Genomic DNA, 18,688 nt, shown 5'->3' with positions numbered 1-18,688 from the left:
GGGGATTACACTCCCCAACTTCAAGCTCTACTACAAAGCCACAGTAATCAAGACAATTTGGTACTGGCACAAGAACAAACCCATAGATCAATGGAATAGAATAGAGAGTCCAGATATAAACCCACACATGGATGGCCAATTAATATACAATAAAGGATCCATGGATATACACTGGGGAAATGACAGCCTCTTCAACAACTGATGTTGGCAAAATTGGACAGCTACATGTAAGAGAATGAAACTGGATTACTTTCTAACTCCATATACAAAAGTAAACTCAAAATGGATAAAAGACCCGAAATTAAGTCATGAAACCATACAACTCTTAGAAGAAAACATAGGCAAAAATCCCTTGAATATAAACATGAGCAACTTTTTTTCTGAACACATCCCCTTGGGCAAGGGAAACAAAAGCAAAAATGAACAAATGGTACTACATCAAACTAAGAAGCTTCTACACAGCAAAGGATACCATCAGCAGAACAAAAAGGCATCCTACAATATGGGAGAATATATTTGTAAATGACATATCCCAAAAGGGGTTGCCATCTAAAATACATAAAGAACTCTCATGCCTCAATACACCAAAAGCTAGTAACTCGATTAAAAAATGGACAGAGGTTATGAACAGATACTTCTCCAAAAAAGAAATTCAGATGGCCAACAGGCACATGAAAAGATGCTCCACATCACTAATCATCAGGGAAATGCAAATTAAAACCACAGTGAGATATCACCTCATACCAGTTAGGATGGCCAACATCCAAAAGACAAGGAACAACAAATGCTGGGGAGGATGAGAAGAAAGGGAAGCCCTCCTACACTGCTGGTAGGAATGTAAATTAGTTCAACCTTTGTGGAAAGCAGTATGGAGGTTCCTCAAAAAACTAAAAATAGAAATACCGTTTGACCTGGGTATTCCACTCATAGGAATTTACCCAAAGAAAACAAGATCCCAGATACAAAAAGACATATGCACACCTATGTTTATTGCAGCACTATTTACAAGACATGGAAGCAACCTAAGTGTCCATCAGTAGGTGAATGGATAAAGAAGACGTGGTACATATACACAATGGAATATTATTCAGCCATAAAAAGAAAACAAATCCTACCATTTGCAACAACATGGATGTGGGTAGAGGGTAATATGCTCAGTGAAATAAGACAGGAAGAAAGACAAGTACCACATGATTTCACTCATTGGTGGAGTATAACAACAAAGCAAGAACTGCAGAAACAAAACAGCAGCAGACTCACAGACTCCAAGAAGGGAGTAGTGGTTACCAAAGGGAAAGAGTGTGGGGAGGGCAATTGGGAAGGGAGAGAGAAGGGGATTAAGGGGTATTATGATTAGCATACTTAATATAGCGGGGAGCAAGGCAGTATAGCACAGAGAAGACAAGTAGTGACTCTATAGCACCTTACTATGCTGATGGGCAGTGCCTATAATGGGGTATGTGGTGGGGACTTGATAATAGGTGTGAATGTAGTAACCACAATGTTGTTCATGTGAAACCTTCATAAGATTGTATATCAATGATAAATTAATAAAAAAAGATAATATTGTATATGAAGTTACATAACCAGTCTTTTCTCTTAGCATTAAACCATGAGTATTTTCCCACTAAATCAAATTCATTTCTAAAAACATCATTAATATGTAAGTTTGTGTCTGGTGGTCATTCAAGTAACACAGTTTAAAGACATTACAATCCATAAAATTATCTCATCATGTAATTTTTGATCACTGGATTATGTAATACTAGATCAGGTAATTTTAACACATTCAATTGTTATAAATTAAAATTATTAAAAACATGTTTACATGAGAGTCTTTAGAAAAATTTAAGTGCAAATGGTTAAAATCATTGGGGGGAAATGCATAATGTTCCAGAAAATTAGAGAAAATTCAAAGAGATCCCACCTGCTACTATTAAATGCAGGAAGATTCAAAAAGAAGTTACAACAGTAAATCCTAATAGGGCTCTGGAAAGTGTTTGTGTAAGGAAGCAGGAATTAGTGTAGTTAGTGCCTGATACACAGTAGGAGTTCAATAAATACTTATTGAATGACTAAATGGAATAAAGAAACCTGAATATGATTATACTCTGACTGACAACCTTACTTAAAGGAATGTATACAATATGTATATTCAGGTACTCATTGAAGTTTCTTAAAGGGAAAAAACTGGTCACAACTAAAAGTCTAAGACTGCTATAATGGTAAAGCAAATGATGTAGGTATAAAGAAACCTAGAGACAATTTTCAAATTAATTTAACAGCTTTTAAAATCTTAAGTTTCTTGCCTATAATTCTTAGTTTAAAATGACTGGAATATTTAACATACTGGTGTATTTAATCTCTTGGTATTAGATTTTCTTTCACTCTTTTAATTAAATAATTAACTTTAAAATAGAAAAAACCACCTCATTTAAAAAAACATATTGAGAAGCCCAGATAAATGAACCATTATTTTCCCTCCAAAATGTGTTCTCACAGCCAATCTCAAAATGTCACCCATCTGTTGTCCTCATATACCACAGAATCAGGACACCTCTGATAATCATACCAATGGTGAGAGAAACAGTTGTGACTTTGTATTTCCCTTGCATCATGACTTAAGTATAACCCTGATGTTTCCTATTACCTACGCCCAGTATCAGAGAATTTGTGAAAACTAACACACACACACACACACACACAACTTAGAGTAATAACCCTTAAAAAAAATAAAACAATACAAGTCACAATACCTCTTTGAGCTCTAACGGTTCACTTCCTTCTTCCACCACGATTAGTTGAGCTCTTCCTTTCCTTTCATTGTCCCGAATGCCAATGGCAACCTGGCTGGCCTTCAGACGCTCATACTTGTTGCATGAGGAACCACACCACTGGTAAATTTCCTAAAAGACACAGATCTTTTCACCCCAGGAATATGTGGAGGACATTCACCCCTCCACATATTCATTGTTGTAATATTCACTGTGAATTAAGAAAAAAAAAAAAAGGTATAAAAAATAAAATACAATGTACCTACTGTTGAGTTATACATGATTTTATATATTTAATTTATACTTTATTCTTTCATGGTTTCAGTTAGCATTATCAAGCAACCATTATATTGTAACCATTTACATATAAAGAGTACACACAGACACACACATATCTATAGTAAAGTAACCATCTACATAGATATAAAACCATTTATATACATATAAAGTAACCATCTTTTAAACATGGAAAATGTAAATACATATCTCACCATCTTTTGTATATATAACTACTACCACAATTTCTGAAAGTAAATTTATATGGATTACTTACATGTAAAATAATAAACTTACCATACTTTGGAAAGATAGTCAAGAATCAGCTATAGTAATAGGGTCTTAATGATCATAAAAAGTGATACAACACTTTTGTAAAGCAAGTTAACAAATTTTATTAAGAGCCATAAAGAGTTAACACCTTTGACCCCATAATATCATGGTCTGGAATTTATTTTAATAAATTATTCATATAGAGAAGGAAAAAAACATGAAAAGAAGGGTTTTCATTACCACATAATTATATTAGTGAGGCACTGAAAAGACATTAAACATTAAATAAGAGGATACTAGTTATATATAATAATGATACATATAAAAATAGATGCTTAATATCAAAGTTATACTTTAATATAGAAATGTAGAAAAAAAAACAGAACAACAGTCTGATATAAAGTAAACAGATTACTTTAGCTGCCATTTAGATTAAAATATTGTTTATTTTAGACTTGGATAGTGTTTAGAAGATATACAGATACAAATGGAAGGTAACAATAAAATATCATTTTCTTCATTAAGAGTGGTTTAACAAAACAAAGAAACAGAAGTTTAATGGTACCCAGGCTTGGTGGGGGTGTAGGAATAGACATTATCATATTCTGTTTGGGTGATATAAACTGACACTGGCTTTTTTTGAGGGCAGTCTGGCATCATATTGAAAAATTATATGTGCTTTTAGTATTAGAAAATTCCATTTTTAGTAATTTAAACTACAGAAATTTTCAAACATGAGCTATAAAAGAAAAGAAACAATCAAACCAAAACAAAAACAAGTATCTAACAGAGGCATAGCCATGTATATGTCATTCTATGGATACTGCAGACTATTCTTATATAAACCGAGGAAAATGTTTAACTACTGATACAGAAAAATTTTCCAATGTATACCATCACGAATAAAATAAACCCACAGAATATAGTTCCATTTAAATAGAAACAAAAATATCATCTCTGTTCTGAACTCAGAGGAAAAGTTTTTAAAGATACAGTTTTTACAGATCAGGAGAGGTACGTATATGCAGAAAGAAAGTCTTCAATTTTTTACTGTATCTAAATTAATGCTTGTTTTTGTGTGGCGGGGGGGCACTCACATATATTAGGTGCCTATTATGACCTAAGCTGGGGATAGACAGTATGAGAGAAAACTAAAAAGGAGAGATTGAAGCATAGGCAAGGAATGCTAATAATGTTTGCGCTACACCTTGTTTTCGAAACGTTTCCACATACACTTCATCCGGTCAGTCTTGGAAAGGTGGTTAGTATAACAGTTAAGTGTGAAGAAGACAGACCCAGGTGGCTACTTCCTGGCAATGTGACCTTGTGTTTGCAATTTTTAAAAGAGCATATAAATTAAGGGCGCAAACATTGAGACTGGCTCTTTTCTCTTATTGCAACACATTTCCAGTCCAGAGTCATTGCTTCATTCAAAAATTACTTACTAACTCCTTAAAATGGGGCAGACTCTCTTCCAGGCCCTGAGGGCATAACTCTGCACCCCATAGCCCCAGGATGGTCTCTCGGACTCCTCACTCCACGTCCCTGACTGACCTATTCCATATCCCTTTTTAAGAATAAGATGTACATTTTAGGAATTGAAGCCTTTACAAGATGCAAAATAAAGACTATGCCTTGCAATCCCTTTCATTCTAGAATCTGATCTAGTTATTCAACACGGTCAAGGGGCGTTTCTATGAAAAACATGCTGTGCTGTTGTTTCCTTTCTAACCTTTTGTCTACCGCCAAGCATCTCCCATTTGGAGGCAATCTGAGTGCCATGCCTAGGTTAGCAGTTACAAAAGAGTGAAAACAAGTGGATCAGGCATCAGTCAAGGCCTATAGCACTAAGCATAAAATCAGGTGGTAGAGCAGGAAGGTAATTTTTAAAAACAGATACCTGAGCCCTACCCTAGGGCAGTGGGCCGTCAGGTGTGTTCTGGGCAGCCATGTTTTTGGACTGCTCCCCAGGTGATTGCAGCATTCAAGCAGGGCTGAGAACTGGTCACTCCAAGCACAGGGGATCTGTAACAGCTAGTTAGTCAACACACAGCCAGGCAAGCTACTCTGCTGAGCACACCTAGGTGCTTGGCTCACTTTCTTTTCCTGCTTTTTTCCATATTTTGCAAATGATAATTTTCTCGGTAAATCTAAGAAAGCAGACTTTTAATATTTACATTACAGTGAAATATAAGAAGTAGATCAGATTAGCTCTCCAGCTTTCTCAGACTTATTGGCAACTTTCATTACTGACTTGTTCTGTGTTTATATCATCAGCCACCAGATGTTTATATTCTCCCTCCTTTAGTTGTATAAATGACCTCTCACATACTCAGAGATTATATGAAATCACACTAAATGTTATTAGTATCTGTAAAACATCACGGAAGACTGGTAAAGTGTTTTTAAAACATGAATTGTACATAATGATAATTTTACTAACATAATTATTATTTAATGTAGCATTTTACAATATTCCACAGATCCCAAAATATGGTCTATAATGTCACTTTGGGTTGGGAATTTTCATGTGCAGTATCAATTCACAGATAAATTTAGTTGGAAAAAAATATTCCTGACCATTACTTAGAGACCACAGCTTCTACTTTTAAAATAGCAACAGCATCTAGGAAATAATCATAGAAATAAAACTGTTAAAATAAAAGTTTTCTTTTTATCTCAAAGACAACTGAATCACTAATGAAAGTGTTACAGAAAATTTCTTATTGAGCATGAAAATGAATGCTTTGTGTTATGCTTAATCTTTCCTTATTTCCCTGTGTTATTTCTGTAAAACTGACATCTTATTTACTAGATGTAATCTTCAATGGCTAACTCGGACAAAAAAATGCAATAACATATGGACATTAACTGTAAATTGCTAACTTGCTAAAAGCCAGAATTGTTTAAAGAGATACATTAATTGAAAAACCCTTTCTTCAATGCTAATTAATTTTTGTGCAAATATAGTTTGTTCAGTTATGGCAGTAGCACATTAAGACATGCTTCACATTTTTTAACAGAATGTTAGCAATTCATTACATTTGAGCAATTTATATTCCTTATGTGTGCATGATGTGTTTAGAACATCTCATTTTAACAGAGCTCTACTGTGCTGAAATAAATGTGTGTGGTACTATTAATAAACTGCACTGCCCAACACTTGCTCTATTCAGAGGCAATTGGTTAAGGCTACTTCATCACTCTGCACAAGGAAACGTTGTACTTAGTTGGCCCTGTGCTTGAAAGACTCTCCTATAATTCAACTTATGCTGGTTTTTAGACGGAGTGAGCTGAAAAAAAGGAATTCTACCTAGAGCTAAAAAGTGTCTAAAATGATGTGAAAAGTTGTTATATATTATCAAAACAAGAAGTTATCATTATAAATTGTTTTATTTCTAATACTTTTATGGGATGTAGATGACTAACCTTTCATAAATCTGATTTAAGTATACTTGACATTGAAAACTGTAAGCAAACATGGTTTCAGAGGCAACTATTTTACCCTCTAAGACCCTAAGGAATTTAACAATTCAACACTAACTGCTATACTTCTTTGGGAAAGGGACATAAAAACTCTCTATAAATATGGAAGTCTTCATTCAATTCAGAATGGTTTTTAGATGGAGTGAGCTGAAAAAAAGAAATTCTACCTAGAGCTAAAAAGTGTCTAAAAGGTTGTTCTATATTTTTACAACAAGAAGTTATTCATATTCAGAATGAAGTTCACTGAATATTTGGCCAAAATTTGTTGAATATATTGCCCATGAGCACCTTCTAGTAGAAGTCTGTGAACTATAATTAATGCGTAATATACTACTCTTAAAGGATATGAGATTACTCTGGATAACTAGAAAAGGCAGAATTAAGGGAATAAAGACAATGTGTTACTGGCAATTAGTCTGGACCACCAGTAACAAGAAATCACAGCAAGTGAGTGGTATGTATAGGAACAACCACACTGGGGGCAAACTAGAGGTTTCTCAAATTTCCTTTAAACTGGTCAGTGTTAACAAGTACAACACCACACGCAGCCAAACCTAATTTGGGGACAGAAAATAAGAGAAAAAATAAAACAATGCTCAATGATGCCCTTGAAAGGCATGATTTCAGAAGCTGACTTAAAGGGGCACCCAAACAGCTATGTAATGTTGACTCATAATGTGTGCAAAGAATTCAGCATACGCTTTCTACTCTTTTGTCCTTTTCTAGGTTATTTATTGTAAATATATCTAAGGCTTTATAATAGGAGAAGGGGAATCCATTCTCCTCTCCCTTGCTTCTATTGGCTTTATTTTTACTATGTTCAGTTTCCCTTTAGATCTAGCTAACCCAGTGTAAAAGTTCACTCAGATATCCCCCTAGGCTGGGGTTCTCATAAGCATAGCATAAATATGATACTGTCTCTTAAGATACCTCCAGGAATAAAGATACCTTTATTCTAAAACTTTAAAACATGACTTTTTTAGTTTTTGGATAAACAAATGTTAATCTCCTAATTTGTTGTAGTTCAAAGCCAAGCCAACTCAGTATCTTCCAACAACATACACATCTGCTTTAAAAACACCTCTGAAAAAAAAGGATAGAAAATGAATGGAATGACAAAACCTCACAGGAGCAGGGATTTCTGTGCTGAGTCCTACTCATGCTGCTCTGCATGTTCTCTTTCCTTGTCAGCCCGTGGGGTCAGTCATGCAGCTTTGCTGTGCTCACTTGGCTGTTTTTAGTCTATCCCCCCTCACTGTTCAGTCATGCTGCTCTGAAAGAGTGGTCTACACTTCCTCATTCACCCTGTCACCCAGGTGACAGCTTTTGAAGCAATCTTGTTTGTAGTGACACTAAGAGTAGGTAAAATTATGTTCTCTGAACTAGTCAAAGTATTTAGCAAATCAAAGAAATTTTATAGTGACATTTTAGCAAACACTATTTCTGCCAACCACATAAACTGCTGACTCAACTATTTTTGCCTAATTTATTGTTCTGCAGACATATAACCATGCATTTTCCAACACTGCAGACATTCCCCATATTGAAATCGGTCTCAATGTTCACTATATAATATAGTAACTTGGGGGAGGGGCTTAAAAATACATATACCAAAATCCCATCCCAAAATTTTAAAATCAGAATCTTTAGGGGTTAAATCACAGGCATCAGTATTTTTAAAACTTGTTTCAATATTTCCAATGTAAAATCATGAGTGAGAATTAAAGGATAAATCCTAATACCTTGTGTGTTACCTTTCCCAGTGCCCTCATCCTTTCTCCAATCACAATGTGTTTGTGCCTCTGTTCCAGCACTTCTCACATCCTACCTTGTCACACCCTGACTTGTGCAAGTGTCTTTGCCGCTCACCATTAGGCAGCACCTAGAGGTTAAAGGCTTTCTGGTTTTCATCCCTCTACTCCACAAACCCAGCACACAATAAGCATACAGTAAGTGCCATTCATCCCTGCTTTCATTGTAGCACAAATTGCAGGGATTTAAGATTAGATTTATCTTTTCCAATACCTTTTCTTACTGCTTCAAGGCTCTCCCCCTTATAAATCCAGTAGAATGCATTACTTTGGGGTAAGGACAAATTAATCAAGAACAAAGAAGATTTTGCTAAGTGTTTAGATTTAAAATAAGCATTTTAAAGTCATCACAGAGACAAAAGTCTGAAAGCCAATATGGTTTCATTTAAAATAACCTTTGATTTTGCTGGAGGAAAGATTTCCAGGAAAAGGAGTCAGTATTCGGTCTAGAAAATTGTTTTTGCATAGCAAGAACCAGAGTCTTGGCCTTAGGGGCTTGAGTATATTGTAGGAATCAGGAAGTAGGCAGCAGTGTGAAAAGTGATTACAAGAGAACTAGGAAACTTAATCAGATGCAATGAATCTTTGAGAAGAATTTGGGACACTTCCCCTCCACATATTTGTCTTATATTCATCTATGACCCTGAGCATCAGAGCAGAAATGACTATGGGCGGTTTCCGGACAGCTGGACCAATAGGTACTGGTACAATGTGGACACTGTCCTCACAACCCCAGTGGGCATGGGAAATAAAACAGACTTCCTGAATGGGGGCAGCAGTAGGGGCAGAACCAGAAAAGGGCCTGCAGTGGGTATGGGGACATTTCAGAAGACCAAAGTGAGGTCATGGACACTGTCCTCTTTGATAGAGGCCAAAGCCAAAACTCCAGGAGTGAAATGACCATGCGCCAGTGAAAGTGAGAGAGGAGTGAGTGCCAAGGACGGCAAACCAGATGCAGGCTCCATTCTCAGCCCTCTCCCCCATCTGAGGGACAGAAAAGGAGATGGTGGGTAGGTTCGCTTTAATGATAAGCAAAATTCACTTAATAGGGCAAGATGATTTTATATTTTACCCTCCTGTGAAAACAGAAGCTTGACAATAAAGTCAGGTTGAGTTATAGATAAATAAATAAATGAATGAATGAATGAATAAATAAATAAATAAAAGAACACCTCTATACACACAACTGCATGAGACTGTATGCTTTCTGTGGTCAGATAGGTATTTGGTGAGTAACCAAATGGACAGGTAGTGTAGAAAGTGCTGAGAGGCAAGCCTCTGCGTGGTGATTAGAAATTAAGCTAAAGGATCACTTAACTCTACAACATGAGTTAAGGTGTGCAATGTGGGACAAGGAAAGGAGAGGGGAAAGAGTTCAGGAAACACATTGCGAAGAGGCAGTATCCGGCTCAGATATTTTAGGATGAGATGATACTGGATGCTTGTCTGAGAAAGGAGTTGCAGAAGAGGAGAGAGTTCTAGGCCAAGGAAACATGCACATGTGACTTGAGGGGAAGTGTCACTCACAGGGTGCTGAGACAGTATCCTGGTGATGAGGACAAGAAAGATTCACTTAGGAGGTAGAAGAGACCAGGCACAGTGACTGACTGAAGGTTCAGCACCCGGAGCAGTTGTCAGGGTGACTCCTGGATTTGGGGCTTGAGGGCCTTGAGTGAGTGGTGGCTCCACACATAAGGACAACAAGAGAAGTCATCTTGGAATGAGAGGGTGAGGTTGATGAGTTCCATCTTTACACTTGTCGAGTTGGAGGTTCTCGTGATCCACACCAGCTGAAATACCTGGGAGGCAGTCTGAAATTCTGACTTTGAGCTCAGACAAGAGGTCTGAGCTAGCCTGTCAAACTGAGGTTTACCAGAGGGGAAGTAGTTGAAGCTTTGGGTGAGTGAGGATGAGTGTGCACAGGAAGAATGTAAAAAAGAAGAGACCATGATCCAAAAGAGAATCCTTAAAAGAAAATAAACAAACTTGAGTGGGTAGGAAGACCATGTGAAGAAGAAAGAGAAAGAGTGGCTTGAAAGAGAGGAGACACAGGGAGCCCCGGGAGGAGAGGACTGAAGTAGAGGAGCAATCGCCAGGGTCAACTGCAGCTCGTGGTTCAGTGTTCCCTGGACGGAGCAGAAGGCACTGATGCCTGAAGGAAGAACAGTTTCAGAGAAACAGCGGGAATGAATGTCAGGAAACGTGGGCTGAGGACGGCAGGGTGAATGAGGAAGTGTACACTGCTCTTTCAGAGCAGCATGACTGAACAGTGAGGGAGGATAGATTAAAAACAGCCAAGTGAGCACAGCAAAGCTTGTATCTGACCCCACGGGCTGACAAGGAAACAGAACATGCAAAGCAGCACGAGTAGGACTCACTACAGAAACCCCTGCTCCTGTCTCTCATTCTCCACGGGTGGCTGCTCCCTATAGATTTCTAAAAGAGGTAGTTCCACATGCCAAACGTTTTTCATTATCATTCACATTCTGTATTTACTAATGCTTTGTTGCAATATATTTAGATGTGATGCTATTAATTTCCACAACTACCTCATATCTTTAAAAATTGTGGGAAAATAACGATCAATAAATTCATTAACCTTCAAATGTATAGTCCAAAAGAAATTTCCCAAGACTCAGTGAATTACAATTCGCTAGGATCTAGACACGTTCCAAATTATTTTCTGAAAATACACTTTATGTAAGAGAACCTATGGAAATCATCTCCTAAAATGTGTATGACTTTTGTAACTTCCAAAGTGATTTAATGGGTAATTTTACAATCTGATGCCTTAGTTAGGGAGGTTACATTCTTATGTCTCAGGAATATTTATTATAGTCTAAAACCCTGTAATAGCAAATGCTTCTAAGATGTATGGCATAACATACATTTGATTGTGATGATAGTGATTATTTATCAAAAAGCTGACTTCCTACAAACATAATCAAAATACAGAGTTAAGTTATATCCATAACCTGTTGGCCAGCTGGCTTTAGCTGGATGGCAGCTTTCGATGTCAAACTCACCTTTTTCATGCCTAGCTAACAAAACAAACTGGAAGGAACTGCACTGGCTTCAGTTTGTGCGCTCTAATGCAGAAAGCTGTCATGATATAATTAACTCAATAACTGCTATTAAAATATTACAGTAGAGAGTTGGCAGTAGAAAGAGAGATCATGTGGGTGTTTGTCCCATATATGGGAAATCCAATGTTTGTCTCCTACTTAGGGTATCCCTTTGGGGTGTAGGAAGCTTCTACAACATGAGAGATCATCAAACCCAAGTAACCCTGCAACAAAATCATGCCAAATGTCTCTCATTAGGTATGAGAGCAGGAGACAACTTAAAAGCTATTACACATAATTAACTATATAAAACAAAGATAATTTACTATTAAATGAAGGAATGTCCTTGAACCTTACAATAGAGTCTCTCTCCCTATTTAACAAGCCTGGATTTGTGGGTCATATTCACATGGACAGACATTACCTATGGGAAGAGAGCATATGTCACCAGAACTACGATCTGTCTACCACAGCACCTAAATTTCTCTCCCATTGTGAAAACTCAATTAATACTTGTTCAACAAAATGATAAATGATTTCATTATTAATACCACTTGCAGTAGATTCTAAGCCAGATAGGATATAATCAGTTCTGAACTCAATAGATCCTGAAACTGTTATAAAACATTCTGTTATAGGGCCATACCCTCTTGCATACCACCAAGCTAGCTTAGCGTAGTGAACTAGGAATAGAAACACCTAGGTCCTCTCCCAGGTCCCACTCAACCTATATTAATGCAAGTGATGTCCTCACATTTTCTAAGGCTTTTTTTTCCCTCTTGTGAAACTGGGATGATTACTACCATTTTCAGATGTGACTGTCAGATGAGACTGAATCATAGCCAGCTAAGGTTAGAAATAACATCATAAATCAGAGTCAAAATGAAAAAAATAAACAAGGAAGTTTAGGCTTGGATTAGTTATAACTTGTTCAAGATCACAGAGTAGTAGATAGTTGGAAAGTTGAATTGGAAGCTATTAGTGATAAAGATATTGCATTTTGTGATGCAATTACATTACCATAAAAAGCATTTTTTTAAGAAAAGTATTTTTAAGTAATGGCAGTGATAAATTACAGCATCAATGGGAGTGTCTCTCTTGCTTAGGGGTCCTAGAGATCTAGCTAAATACCTGACTTTTATAAATGAGAACCTGAAATTGAAGTAAACTTGGATGAAAACTGAGGTCCTCTTTTTCTAAGAAACAAATACTATCTTACATGTAAAAATACTTCATAAATTACAAAGGGACAAAGCTATAAAATGTAAGTTATTGAGATGGAACTTACGATAGACAATTAATTATTGTGCATAGACTTTGAGAGACATGGAATGTTATAGCTGTTTTGGAACCGTGTGGCTTGATGATAGATGAGGGCATCTATTTATATAAATAGTGATTCTGATTGAAGAAATAGAGAGAGAATAGTATGTTTTCTGCCTAGACCTGAAGGTCAGGACTAAAGTTTGTTCAGGGGAATGGTTTAGCTTTTAAAATTGAAAAGGACTTTTCCATAAAATTGATTGTGCAATTCAAGGCAGGAGTACTGCCATTTTGGGGGCAACTAAGTGTGACAGTGAGAATTCTACTTTGGGCATTAACATTATGATATCAGTTGTGCACACAAGCTTATAACCTTAGCACATTTAATCTCTGTGCTGTTGCCAAATTAATATTGCTTAAATAGAACTTTGACTATGTAGCTCCATTTTCAAAATCCTCACTGTCCCGTCTTGATACATATGGAACAAAATCTTTTGGCATCTATCTGATGCTTTCCCTCAAAGTCCTGCTTAAGGAGAGGCAGTAAAACAAAATGCTTAGGTGGGAATCAGAAACACCTAGCATCTAATCCTGGCTTCATTATTTGCAGGCTACCTAAATTTGAGCAAGTCCCACAGCTAGTCCAAGCCTCGGGCTAACTGAAGCAATACAGGTCAGATCAAGTCTCTGTGCAATGCCCAGCCCAAAAATGTTAGGAAAATTATTTGAATGCTGATATATGGATTGTCATGCAAATAATAATCAGACACAAGAGGAGGACATCATGAATGTGCTTCTGTGCCTTTGCTTATGGGTTTTCAGTGGTAAGGAATGCCCTTTTTTTCTATTTTTAAAACTTCACAAAGTTTTAAAGACAAAACTTATATCCTATCTACGAGAGTCCAGCACAAAATCTTTCAATAATGCTTCTTTGTCATGATAATAATGATTAGTAAGTACACCTGGTATTAGAAGAAAACATAAGTCAGATATTGCCCATCCCATGAAAATGATAATTAATACTTATACTTACTGGGGCCTTTTCTTCTAATAACTCTAAGACAATTAAGAAGTGTGAAAAAGTATGATGTTTGTATATGTGTGTGTATATATACTAAAATATTCTCCCCAAACTTGTAAGACAGGCTGTTGAGACTCATCCTATGTTCATTTTAGATTCTAGAGCCTTTGATTTCTGGGGTTCTGGGGGAATCAATTTCCCCCTCAAGCAATGTTTTCCCACACACAGGGAATAATAATTAGAGGAAGCCCTGTTCAGGGAGAAGGGGAAATATATTAAAAATTATACAATTTCTGTTTGTGGGGAAGTTGGGGTTCCTATGGCCAGGATCCTCATTGAACTTAAACCACCTGATGATGTAACTGGCCTGTTGCTAGGCTGCCGCTTCCACACCTTTAGGCAATAAGCTATTATTGCGCTGTATAGGGAGCTGGCCCAGTGCTCTGCGTGGAGGCAGAGACCCTAGTGCTCAACCTACCGCCAGAGAACAAGCCGGGGATTTAAATCCTTTCACCCCAAACAATGTTCTGCTGTCAATTTCTTTTTTTTTTTTCTCAACAAAGTTGTTTTTATTTTTAAAGAAAGAAACAGCACATTTAGAAGGAACCAGTAAATACACTATATTGGCAACAGACGTTTAGCTCTCTGGTAATAGGGAAGCCAGTCCTCAACCTCATTTCCTTCCTGGCAATGTATTCTGCCTGCCACCCTCCAACTGATCTTCCTGAAGCCCCGTGTTCTTGCATCAGAACTATTACTTGGTACTATCACTAAGTCCCCACTGCCTAACAGATTCTTGGTCTTGAACCCATCTTTCCACACTCGTGTCCTGCATGAGTCTGTTGTTTTAAGTTGCCTGGTCAACTCACCTTCTGCTCCCCACTCTGCCACTCCCCATGCAGACCTTTCTGCTCACACCATTCTGCCAGCTTGGAATACCATCCTCCTTGCCTTCATGTTTCCTGTCCTTCAAAGATTAATGAGTACAAATCCCACCATCTTCTCTGAGTGCCCAAGTCACCTTAAGGGTCCCTCCCTCACTCCCTCCCTTCCTTTATTTATTTATTTTTATTATGGTATGATCGATATACACTCTTATGAAGGTTTCACATGAAAAAACAATGTGGTTACTACATTTACACATATTATCAAGTCCCCACACATACCACAATGCAGTCACTGTCCATCAGTGTAGTAAGATGCCACAGATTCACTATGTGCCTTCTCTGTGCTACACTGTTCTCCCCGTGATCCCCTCCACACCATGTGTACTAAACATAATACCCCTCAATCCCCTTCTCCCTCCCTCCCCACCCGCCCTCCCACACCCCTCCCCTTTGGTAACCACTAGTTCATTCTTGGAGTCTCCAAGCCTGCTGCTATTTTGTTCCTTCAGTTTTGTTTCATTGTTATACTCCACAAATGAGGGAAATCATTCGGCATTTGTCTTTCTCCGCCTAGCTTATTTCACTGAGCATAATGTCCTCCAGCTCCATCCATGTTGTTGCAAATGGTAGAATTTGTTTCTTTCTTATGGCCGAATAGTATTCCATTGTGTATACGTACCACCACTTTTTATCCATTCAACTACTGACGGACACTTAGGTTGCTTCCATATCTTGGCTATTGTAAAAAGTGCTGCGATAAACATAGGGGTGCATATGTCTTTTTTAATCTGAGAACTTGTGTTCTTTTGATGAATTCCAAGGAGTGGGATTCCCAGTTCAAATGGCATTTCTATTTTTAGTTTTTGAGGAACCTCCATATTGCTTTCCACAATGGTTGAACTGGCTTACATTCCCACCAGCAGTGTAGGAGGGTTCCCCTTTCTCTGCATCCCCCCCAGCATTTGTTGTTCTTAATCTTTTCAATGCTGGCCATCCTTACTGGTGTGAGGTGATATCTCATTGTGGTATTAATATGCATTTCCCTGATGATTAGTGATGAGGAGCATCTTTTCATGTGTCTGTTGGCCATCTGAATTTCTTCTTTGGAGAACTGTCTCTTCATATCCGTGGCCCAATTTTTAATCGGGTTATTTGCTTTTTGTGTGTCAAGGCATGTAAGTTCTTTATATATTTTAAATGTTAACCCCTTGTCGGATATGTCATTTACAAATATATTCTCCCATACTGTAGGATGCCTTTTTGTTCTGTTGATGGTGTCCTTTGCTGTACAGAAACTTTTTAGTTTGATGTAATCCCATGAGTTCATTTTTCCTTTTGTTTACCTTGCTCGAGGAGATGTGTTCAGGAAGAAGTTGCTCATGCTTACATTCAGTTATTTGCCTACATTGTCTTCTAAGTTGCTCACACTTATATTCAGATGTTTGCCTATGTTGTCTTCTAAGACTTTTATGGTTTCATGACATACATTCAAGTCTTTGGTCTATTTTCAGTTTACTTTTGTGTATGGGGTTAAACAATAATCCAGTTTCATTCTCTTACATGTAGCTGTCCAGTTTAGCCAACATCAGCTGTTGAAAAGGCTATCATTTCCCCATTGGATATCCATGGCTCCTTTATCATATATTAATTGACCATATATGGTTGGGTTTATATCAGGGCTCTCTAGTCTGTTCTATTGGTCTATGGGTCTGTTCTTGTGTCAGTACCAAATTGTCTTGATTACTGTGGCTTTGTAGTAGAGCTTGAAGTTGGGGAGCATAATGCCCGCAGCTTTATTCTTCCTTCACAGAATTGTTTTGGCTATTCAAGGTCTTTTGTGATTCCATATGAGATTTAGAATGATTTTCTCTAGTTCATTGAAGAACGCTGTTGGCATTTTGATAGGAATTGCATTGAATCTATGATTGCTTTAGGCAGGATGGCCATTTTGACAATATTCTTTCTATCCATAAGCACGGGATGTGTTTCTACTTATTGGTATCTTCTTTAATTTCTCTTAACAGTGTCTCGTAGTTTTCAGGATATAGATCTTTCACTTCCTTGGTTAGGTTTATTCCTAGGTATTTTATTCTTTTTGATGCAATTGTGAAGGGAATTGTTTTCCTGATTTCTCTCTCTGTTAGTTCATTGTTAGTGTATATGAATGCCACAGATTTCTGTGTATTAATTTTGTATCCTGCAACTTTGCTGAATTCAGATATTCTAGTAGTTTTGGAGTGGATTCTTTAGGGTTTTTATGTACAATATCATGTCATCTGCAAACAGGGACAGTTTAACTTTTTCCTTGCCAATCTGGATGCCTTTTATTTCTTTGTGTTGTCTGATTGCCATTGCTAGGACCTCCAGTACTATGTTGAATAGAAGTGGGGAAAGTGGGCATCCTTGTCTTGTTACCGATCTTAAAAGAAAAGCTTTCAGCTTTTCGCTGTTAAGTATGATGTTGTCTGTGGGTTTGTCATATATGGCCTTTATTATGTTGAGGTATTTGCCCTCTATACCCATTTTGTTGAGACTTTTTATCATGAATGGATGTTGAATTTTACCAAACGATTTTTCAGCATCTATGGAAATGTTCATGTGGTTTTTGTCCTTTCTGTTGATGTGGTGGATGATGTTGATAGATTTTCAAATGTTGTACCATCCTTGCATCCCTGGAAGAACTTCTACTTGATCATGATGGATGATATTTTTGATGTATTTTTAAATTCAGTTTGCTAGTATTTTGTTGAGTATTTTTGCATTTATGTTCATCAGGGATATTGGTCTGTAATTTTCTTTTTTTGTGGTGTCTTTGCCTGGTTTTGGTATTAGCATGATGCTGGCCTCATAGAATGAGTTTGGAAGTACTCCCTCTTCTTCTACTCTTTGGAAAACTTTAAGGAATGGGCATTAGGTCTTCACTAAATGTTTGATAAAATTCAGTGGTGAAGCCATCTGGTACAGGGGTTTTGTTCTTAGGTAGTTTTTTGATTACCAGTTTGATTTCATTGCTGGTAATTGGTCTGTTCAGATTTTTTGTTTTTTCATTTGTCAGCCTTGGAAGGTTGTATTTTTCTAGAAAGTTGTCCATTTCTTCTAGGTTATCCAATTCGTTAGCATATAATTTTTCATAGTATTCTCTAACAATTCTTTGTGTTTCTGTGGTGTCCTTAGGGATTTTTCCATTCTCATTTCTGATTCTGTTTATGTGTGTAGACTCTCTTTTTTTCTTGATAAGTCTGGCCAGGGGTTTATCTATTTTGTTCATTTTCTTGAAGAACCAGCTCCTGCTTTCATTGATTCTTTCTATTGTTTTATTCTTCCCAGTTTTTTAAATTTCTGCTTTAATCTTTATTATGTCCCTCCTTCTACTGACTTTGGGCCTCAACTGTTCTTCTTTTCTAGTTTCATTAATTGTGAGTTTAGACTGCTTATATGGGATTGTTCTTCAATCCTGAGGTAGGCCTGTATTGCCAGAAACATTCCTCTTAGCACAGCCTTGGCTGTGTCCCAGATTTTTGTGGTGTTGAATTATTGTTGTCATTTGTCTCTATATATTGCTTGATCTCTGTTTTTATTTGGTCATTGATCCATTGGTTATTTAGGAGCATGTTGTAAAGCCACCATGTGTTTGTGAGATTTTTCATTTTCTTAGAGTAATTTACTTCTAGTTTTATACCTTTGTGGTCTGAGAAACTGGTTGGTACAATTTCAATCTCTTTGAATTTACTGAAGCTCTTTTTGTGGCCTAGTATATGATATATTCTTAAAAAAGTTCCATGTGGACTTGAGAAGAATGTGTATTCTGCTGCATTTGGTTGGAGTGTTCTGT

The 18,688-nt window shown here is 37.1% G+C and overlaps 1 protein-coding gene across 1 annotated transcript in view; it reads right to left on the bottom strand.

Annotated features, from left to right (window-relative positions):
* The window catches only part of SCIN (scinderin), an 83,826-nt gene that overhangs the window by 49,273 nt on the left and 15,865 nt on the right, over nucleotides 1–18,688 (bottom strand). Inside the window, exon 4 of the mRNA XM_036894554.2 lies at nucleotides 2,757–2,906. Coding sequence (XP_036750449.2) covers nucleotides 2,757–2,906 — 150 coding nt within the window. The remainder of the gene's footprint in view (nucleotides 1–2,756; nucleotides 2,907–18,688) is intronic.

The sequence above is a fragment of the Manis pentadactyla genome, chromosome 7 (assembly GCF_030020395.1).
Source record: "Manis pentadactyla isolate mManPen7 chromosome 7, mManPen7.hap1, whole genome shotgun sequence".
Lineage (NCBI taxonomy): Eukaryota > Metazoa > Chordata > Mammalia > Pholidota > Manidae > Manis > Manis pentadactyla.
This window is presented reverse-complemented; position numbering and strand designations above follow the sequence as displayed.